The following is an 8863-nucleotide window of genomic DNA, read 5'->3' as shown; positions in this document are numbered from 1 at the left end:
GTTTCCTTCCAAGTATATTAATCATCTTCACTCTTCGTCTTCCTCGGCAGCGAAGTGAGGCCAAATTAAGGAGATGGCAGCCGACCGGCCGGTTTTACACGAGCAGGAAAAACAAAGGGCATGCTCATACTGGGCCTGTATTCTCTATTACCAGGTTTCACGGCTCACTAAGCTCATCAGAAATGCTTGACACGCACACGCACACACACACACAGTGTGTCCACATAATGCAATTCTGTCAAAATCCTTTGGACACTGAAACAACACGGATCTGGTACATGTCCTCTCAAGCATTTTCTGTGGGCCTACTCATAGATAATAATATTCTATTAGATAAGGGAGGAGTAATGAATAGTTGAAGGTAATATAATTAAATTCCATTTAATTATTTGGCAGGCGGTTGAGGGAGGACAGAACTAAAGCTTCAGCAGAAGAGTTTGAATAAAGAACAAACACTATTCAATGAGTCTGGGAGATGTGGTAAAGAAGGTGCAAGCAAAAATTGGGGCGTAAATAAAATGAAAATACAATAATAAAAAAAATTCTTATTAGGGTTAAATAAATCTAAAATGCTGTTGTATTAACAAAAGAGAGATGTTTCCTAATCTCACTTTTCATTCTTTTAAATGTGAATGTCCCTTCATTAAACATCTCATAAGGACGTGACAACATCTTTAAATCCAGGACGTCCTATTTAAATAATTGCAAATGTCTTCTGCCATGCACAATCATTTTTTAAGTTCAACAAGCTTTTTAAATTGGAGCAAATTTTGTGTTGTGATTTCGGTGACGCTGTAATTCAGAACATGACGGTTCGGTGAGCGGACGATTCCCAGACTCCCGGGGTGAGATGGAGCCCGTGTGCCCTCAGAGGCCCGTAGCCTCCAAGGTCATCAGACATGTGACCCCAACACAGGCGTCGTCAGTGTTCAACGCAACGTGTCCAGTACAACAAAAAGAAACAAAAGAAAAGCACACAAATGACACGTTTGTGAAATGATGCAAAAAACACTTTCAGGAAGTTTGAGGCTGGGCAGTGTAGCGTTAGATAGACCAGGAGTTGCCTGCAGTGACCTGAGGTGTAAACACACTGAGGTCCAGCAGGGACGTGAAGCTGCTCACCTGCTCCTCAACACACCTCTGACCTGCTGCTTTGGTTAAGGCCCCACGTCTCCACTCCTCCTGTTGCTACAACACAAACAGTCCCTCCGTGTCACAGTGTCAACAGTCCTCCCCATGCGAGGGCTGATTTGACTTGGAAAGCACCGGTCCCCGCATCCAGTGGTCACGGACCGTTGCTCCGGGATCGTAGTGTTGCTTTGACCGTAAGTGAACCACATCACAGGGACGTGATGATTGTGCGTTTGCTGTAACAGCACCCCCCCCCCCCAACCATCCCCAATCCATCACACACTGCAGATGATAGTTAACTCTCCGAGCGGCATGAAGAAGTCGTTACATGCTCCGTCTTTCTGTTTTGTTTTGTTTTGTTACCTCAGCCTGCAAACAACAACTTTTCCTTTCAACTCCGCTACATGAACCGAGCGCAGCCTCGTTAGCCTCCTCTGACTCACAACTGAATTAAAATGTGGTCGTCTTAATTGACGCCAGTATCGAAAAAAAAAAAAAAAATAGGAACAGTGTGTTGGTTCGGGACAGGAGGAACAGTTTCTCAAAAAGTCTAATAAGCCTTGTTGTTGTAGTCTAATGTTGGTCAGCGTTGTGGGAGCGAGGTCTCGAAAGGCTTCGCTTTTAAAAAAACGGGGGGGCAGACACGTGTTTATAATTAATGATGTCGAGTCTGACTTCAGTGTCATATGGTTATCTTTACTTTCCCCACATGCAATCAGAAACAAGACAGCCGTCTGCAGAGTAACACAGAGCAGGGTCGGTAACGCCGGCCGAGCACAGCGCTTCGTGTGTGTTTCGGCTCAGCGCACGGTTTTTAAAAAGAAGCTGACAACAGCCAGAATGTTTTCTTAACGCCTTAAAACAGCAGCGGGTCGTGCAGACAGGTGAGAGCGAAACCTCAGCTGGGGTTGGAAAATCCGAACGTGTCTGGTTCTGTGTCTTTGGTTGTGAACACATGTGGCTCAATCACACCAACCTGAAATTACTGGAAACCTGGATATTTTAATACAAATATTAATCAGGACCCGTGTGTGTGTGTGTACTTGGGGAAGACAGGTACGGCCTTGTGGTGCTGTCCAAGTGGAGCCAGTGGATTGAAACGTCAAGGGAGGGGGGGCGGGAGAGATGATGAAGAACATGCATGGGAAGGGTGTCAGGAAGAGGAGGAGAAGGGGACTTTGCTGCTGGAGATTTATGATCCGGGTGCCGTGTGCCGTGAATCCAGGTGAAAGACGTCTCTGCTGCTTCGCTACCAGCGACACGCGAGACACGTTACAAGCTGTCAGATCTGAAACAAACACACACGTTCAGGTCTCCATTACAGAGAAGACAGGTTCAACGCTTCCAGCTCCATCAGTCTGCGGCCCTGCAGTTGTTAAGTCTATCACCTCAGGCTCCAAGGGCCCGAACAACAGGAGCCGCTCCGTCCTGGCAGAGAGGAACTCCCACGTTAATGACTACTGTCAAATGCCAACGTGGCTCAGGATCTGCTGCTACAAGACGAGGGTAAGAGGAGTCTCTCCCAGTGCAGCCACCAGGCCCCTGAGGCAGAGCAACAGGTGTGTGTTTGCATGTGTGTGAATATTTGTGTAAGAGATAGACTGGCAGTGGGAGAGAATATGTGCGGTAACCTCCACTCCCCCCCCCCCCCCCCCCCCCCCCCCCCCCCCCCCCCCCCCCAGCCCCTAACCCCAGGTCCTGCAGCCCCATTTGAATTTCTCAAGCTTGTTGTTTTAACTTGCACTTAGGCGGCGCTCCGGCACCGACTCCGCTCCACCGCCAGAGAAAAGACTGACACTTGGTTGGCTGAGAAGACGTCTACGGGCTGACAGGCCCTCAAACAACAAAGGGCTCTGATGGAGGGGAAGACGAGGAGGAGGAGGAGGAGGAGGAGGAGGAGAAAGGGAGTAAACTGAAGGAAGAGGATACACTTATATCGATGGAAAGTCTTCCACAGAAGACAAACATGCAACAACAATACAAGGTGACAGTTGCAGGACAGAGAATTACTCGACACACAGCGAGGCACCAAAGTGAGGAATCTGATTTCAATCTTTGTTTTTATTATTTGTTACCAATACATGCAAGTAACTGTGAACAAATTCTATTCTAAATTGAGATAATAAAAAAAACATTTACGCAATTTATAGATGATTCATTAAAATATCAGTCAGGCAATACAAGTAGCTCAGCAACAGGCCTGAACACACAATCACTTTTCTATACCCATACATCCTGACTAAAGGCACTACTGTGGATATATTTGGTTTGTTTGCAATACGCAGTGAGGCTCAGTACAATGGTTGTGATCACAGTATACGTGCTCGGTCTTGTATATTTGATGTACATGACGAAGTGTACGTACAGAGAGTATGTATGAGTGCATGGTGAACTGTTGCTGAACTGTTGCTCCTTCACGAGCAGATGACTCAGGTACACGAGGCTCAGTGGAGGCTCCAGTTTGGTCAAATAACATGTGCAGCTGTATAATGATGATATATAATCAAGCCCTCTATACTGGGACCAGTTTTGGAAGGTAGATAACAAATAATTTCTTTAATATTTTTCCCGTTTTCTCAGATTTCCCTAAAAATAATCAATGAAATCTCATGAAATAAATCCGACACGCTTCTTGGACTCATATCTAATGGGACTGTTGGGTGTTGGCAGAATGGTTTTAACAGCTAAACCCTTGAAAGCCTGATTTCTTGTAGTATTCATGACAAAATAAGCAACAATCTACATTTATTATTATGCTTTTTAAACTCACAAAGACACAATCTGCTTCATCAGCACAACAAGGATTTGGTTTGAGCTGATTCCATCGACAGAACTTGCAACATAAGCATTCAACTCCTCAACTGTCATCAGATTTTGAATGAAATATTGCTTCAGTGTGATTGGCTCAGAGAGGCATGTGACATACACTCAAAACCAGTGAGAGGAAATAGAGCAAAACTAAATATATAAAAAACATTGTGCTCGCTGTTGAACATCATTAGAGGAGAAGGGAAAATACTGGTTTTCAGGGCCTTAAAACCGATTGACACCGGAACTGGTTTCAAAATGAAATGTGTTTTTCAGGCAGTTTTGAAATATTGCAGCTGTTTTGAATTAATTTCTGATAAAATGACTTGGATGTGGGGTTCTCCTTCGAAAGCTGCTTTCTAGGGCTGACTGGAATGTTGATTTTGGCGTTTTTAATAACAGTACTGTGTATTGTATAGTTGAACAAAGATGAACTCATTTGGTCTCATGTTACTGGAATCAGGTAACCGTATTGGGATTGAGGCACAATCCAGAAAAGGCACTCCTGGTGGTTTGTTTTTCCCTTCTTGTTTTTGTTACCAGTTCTTCTGAAGCCAACCGGACACGTATTCATACACCAGCAGCATCACTGCTCCACCTGTGACACAACACAAGACGGTGAATAAACACACATGTAGCGGGGGAATAAACCACACAATGTTTCCAGTTAAACAACTGATTACTTCGTTATTGAGCAATGAAAATAGGAAACACATCTGAGAGGGAAGTAGGAGGAGGAATAATTTAGCTTTGTTTCCGATCTCAAAACAACTAATAAGGTCAAGTTCAAACTTTTTTTTTTTTTTATCTTCAATATAATGAGCTGTTTCGTTACCTGGTCCAAGCCTCATTATCTTGGGCACCAGCCCCTTGTACAGAGCCAAGTATCTATAAAACAAAAATAGAACAGTTATATCACAGATCATGAACATGTAAAGATTCCAGGATGAATAAAGGATAAAATGATTCATGTATGATGGAGCAGCCCAACATTACAAAGTACATCTGCTCCAGTACTGTACTTATATAGAGTTCTGAGGTACTTGTTTTTGACTTTAATCACACCTTCACCAACTGAAACATTAAATCAGTACATTAAAGCATCTATGGTTATTTTCCACCACATTAATGCACATTATTCTACATAATGAGCACTTTTATTTTTAGAACTGTAGGTATTTTATTAGGCCTCTACTCTTCTCCTTTTACCTTCAAATTCCAAATGCATGACTTGCACTTCTACTCTGTCGTAGTGCTACAGAAGTGAAAAAAGAAGAATGACTCCATCTTCCACACATTCCCTTCATACACAGTGTGCTCGCGTCCTTGCATGTGAATGTGTGTTTAATCTGTGGAGTGTGGAGGGGACTTGTTGCCTGGCTGCTCGTCTGTCTGCTGGCCTGCCTCTCCGTCACCCAGTCAGGTACGTAGCTCAAGTCTAAGGGCCGGCGCTGGCGAGGACCTGCCCCTTAATGCATTCAAGGTGATCAGTGGCTGCCTGCCTCCGCCTCGTGCTCCCTGTCCTGCTCCCTGCCCCCGCCACTGATGGCGTTAATAAGGCTCGACCCACTTCCTCCCTGGCCCTCTGTCTGATTAGATTGACCCGTGGAGCGCCGCGCGGCTCGTTAGGGTCTGCTTAACGACGTCTCCCATAGGGACCACTAATTAGCAGGGACTGTGTTGTGTTAGAGCAGGGGACTGGATGTGGCGGAGGGGGCACCCTGCACGCACCCCTGCGACGCCAGCGGTTCAGTGCTGCTCCTGCAGCAGCCCCCAAGGCTCCAGCGTCCACTAACTACAAACATCTCGCTGGCCCTGGTCTCGTGGTGCTGCGTGGGGGGAAAGTGGAAAAGCCTCGGGCAATTGCTAACATAACATAGATCTTTCCTTGAAGCTTCCATTTAGAGCTGTCATTCCTCCGAGGCTCGAAAATATGTTAACATTTACTGTACAACTGACAGACTGCAGAAATGTATGATCACACGTGGGGAACGCAGCCCGGGAATCGAACGTCACTCTTTTGCTTTCCATTCATCGGATCACAGCTGTGCATCAAGTTATTCATTCAGTTCCTCTGGAGGAAACTCAAACCGTACGGTGAAGCCCCGTTTCACCCGCTGGGGCATTTGTCTTCTCTGACAGCCGGCTTGAAAGATAACCAACTATCAATTGCTAACAAAACAGACAAAGTGGCTCATTAATTCTTGGATGCAGCAGTGACAGCATTTTAAATTTCATCTTGAGGATCGCCCACTTATCAGTTACCTCCAACCCCCCCCCCCGCCCCTGATTGTTCTCACCCCTCCTCCCGGGACACGAGGGCCATGGTCTGGAAGCAGGTGCGATACTTGATCTCTCCTGGCACCGGCTGCGGGCCTTGGATGCGGCTCTTGGCCACGTCGAAGGGGATGTTCACGCAGGAGGAGATGGTCCCGGACACGAGGCCGATGGTAAACTTCCTCATGAACTCAAGGGTCGGGTCCTGGAGAAGAGGAGGGGACACAGGATTAAAACAAAGTGGTATATGTGCATTCAAGTTAGGGTAAACGTTTCCGGACTGGGCACCAGGTGTTGGTGGCACAAAACATAAATAGAGAGAAAGTAAAGCAGCCTCATGGAGCTGACAAAATCAATGCTGATACCTTATGTGCACATGTATGTGAGTGAAAGTGAGGAGAGCACAGGCTTGTGCATATGATTGCAAAGCTGGCATGAAAGCCCTGATCATTTTATGGTAGCGGGGGGCAGATTAGTGTTTCCTGAGTGTGGCGCAGGGCTCTGATTGGCTGAGCAGAAGCACATGTTCTCCGGGGAGCCAAGACAGAGGATTTATAAACAGGGTTCATGCAGGCAGACTGGGGAGGCATATGGGGACAATTTGGGTAATTGGGCTGTGACTCGGCACAGGGGTATTACTGTACCAAAGAAGCCCAGACTCAGAGAGCTCTGACAGCTAATTGGCCAGGATATTTTTACAAATGACAGCAGCCTCTCCGGTCCGGGCCTTTCTCAAGCGGCTGAACACCCTGAGAGCCGAGGTAAATCAACAGCTAATCCCACTTCTTCTGTTTTTCTCGAGTGGGGAAGGGGGCAACGTACCCGCAGCTTAAGTACACCCATCAACCCACTTCCTAAGAGCCTTGAGCAAACATCTCCTCACACATTCACTTGTGAATGACGGCAGTGTGCTATCTGCCTCTTTTGTACTATTCAAATGGCGATACGAGAGGAGCCCGAGCTCGCCTGGATAAATTTGACTACTGACGTGTTTGAGTTGCTCATTGCTTATGTTGCTCCCAAAAAGGGCTTTGCACCAAGCCACTATCAGCTCCGCCTGTGAGCGGCCGGGTCCCACAATATTTATCCTCTGCTGCCTCAACAATGGCCGCTCACAAACAGGATCATTCCGTCGATGTACATACCGATGGATCGTTCCCAAAAGCGACAGCCACAATCTGAGACGAGAGCTATTTGAGTCATCTAGCCACGTAATTATCTTTCACAGAGGATGACCACTTGGTCCGCTGTACATCATGCGTCACTGGAAAAATGTTGAAAATATAGCCGAGCCTGGGCTCCCGCTGTAACCCTCTCCTGAAAATAGTGCCGTTGTCTGCTTCCCATTAGTTCATTGGAGTTAATCTAATGCCCCAGTTTGTACATGTGGAACTGGCGTATGGTAACGTTTCCATTAAACAAAATTAACTTTTGTTTGGGCCATCAGGCGCTGCCGGATGTGTAACCCGAGACGTTGAGGATGTTATGGAGAGCAAATAGACGAGGTATTAGCTGAGCTGATCTTAGAAGCTCCGCTCTGATTTTTGCTTCCTCCTCGCCCTGGCAGTCAGACGAACTAATCACACTGTCAAACACTTGTTATTCCCCACTGGCAAGGTGGCTGGCACACGTGTGTATCATGTAGCCTGAGGTTAGCTAACTTGGTGTAGTCAGGGTTATGAATTACAAAGCAAAGCTTGAGTGTGCGTCTGTCACTTGGCTCGCAGTTTGCATTTGTGGGCAATAAGCAAAACAGAGCTGTGGGTCGGAGTGTGATCATAGATTTTGATTGGCGTGTTACCGGGCTGGTAGGAATAGCATCCTTGACATTGAAGTAGAAGCCAAAGTAGATCATGTTGAAGACTCCATGGCGTCCGAGTGTTGATGTTAATCCTTTATTCAGACCCCTCAGTCCAAAGCCGTCCGAGTTAATGATGCGTCTGGCTTGAGCAAATGAGGAGGGTTGCTATATTTGAGAGAGAGAATTCAGAAGGAATACATGTTAAAAGGCTGACGCACAAACCGCTGGGCCTCTGGAGAAATGACCAACACTTTAAAAAGTCAAAGCAGTATTTTATTTCTATCCACCTCTTTGAACGTATCTCTGTTGGCCTGGAGACTGACTTTCACCACCTCGAACGGATTGACGACGACAGCCTCGGTCAGGCCTGCGCCGAGCCCGGCTACAGACAGCGCCTGTGGAGAAGATGGACATGATTCAGGACTGAGTGTGGAGATAATATTTGGGCAGAGAGAAAAGCACAAGGAGTGGACGGCTGCGAGAGCCCAGCCGAGTTGTAGTTTTGTTTTTGAAAACTTGTTCCTCAAGTCTCTTTGTTTTGCATCTGAACTGGACATTTGTCTCAGGGCTGTCATTGTTGTCGTTTGACATACGTCTGAAGACGCAGACGGCAGCTGTGTTTGTTATCGTTTGCAAAAAATGTCAGATGAGAGACAAGAGGGTGAACAAAAGAAAGAAAGAAAGAAAGAAAGAAAGACTGAAGAATGTGAGAAAACAAGTAAGGCATTTAAGAGACATCATTACAAAGGAGGATAATTACCACACCTTAATTATAAAACATTAACTTTCTTATTATCAAACCACTATAATTAATCCAATGTTTAAAAAAAATAGGACAAAATGGTA

The 8863-nt window shown here is 46.0% G+C and overlaps 1 protein-coding gene across 2 annotated transcripts in view; it reads right to left on the bottom strand.

Moving 5' to 3' along the window:
• Positions 1–3172: 3172 nt before the first annotated feature.
• The window catches only part of slc25a21 (solute carrier family 25 member 21), an 82884-nt gene continuing 77193 nt past the window's right edge, over positions 3173–8863 (bottom strand). For both annotated transcript variants that reach the window (XM_062397373.1, XM_062397374.1), the window contains 5 exons: positions 8305–8412; positions 8018–8182; positions 6240–6421; positions 4775–4827; positions 3173–4537 (listed from right to left, as the gene is read on the bottom strand). In XM_062397373.1, coding sequence (XP_062253357.1) covers positions 4476–4537; positions 4775–4827; positions 6240–6421; positions 8018–8182; positions 8305–8412 — 570 coding nt within the window. In that variant the 3' untranslated portion in view covers positions 3173–4475. The remainder of the gene's footprint in view (positions 4538–4774; positions 4828–6239; positions 6422–8017; positions 8183–8304; positions 8413–8863) is intronic.

Source organism: Platichthys flesus, chromosome 10, assembly GCF_949316205.1.
Source record: "Platichthys flesus chromosome 10, fPlaFle2.1, whole genome shotgun sequence".
Taxonomy (NCBI): domain Eukaryota; kingdom Metazoa; phylum Chordata; class Actinopteri; order Pleuronectiformes; family Pleuronectidae; genus Platichthys; species Platichthys flesus.
The sequence above is the reverse complement of the archived record's forward strand: the minus strand, read 5'-3'. Positions and strand labels throughout refer to the sequence as shown.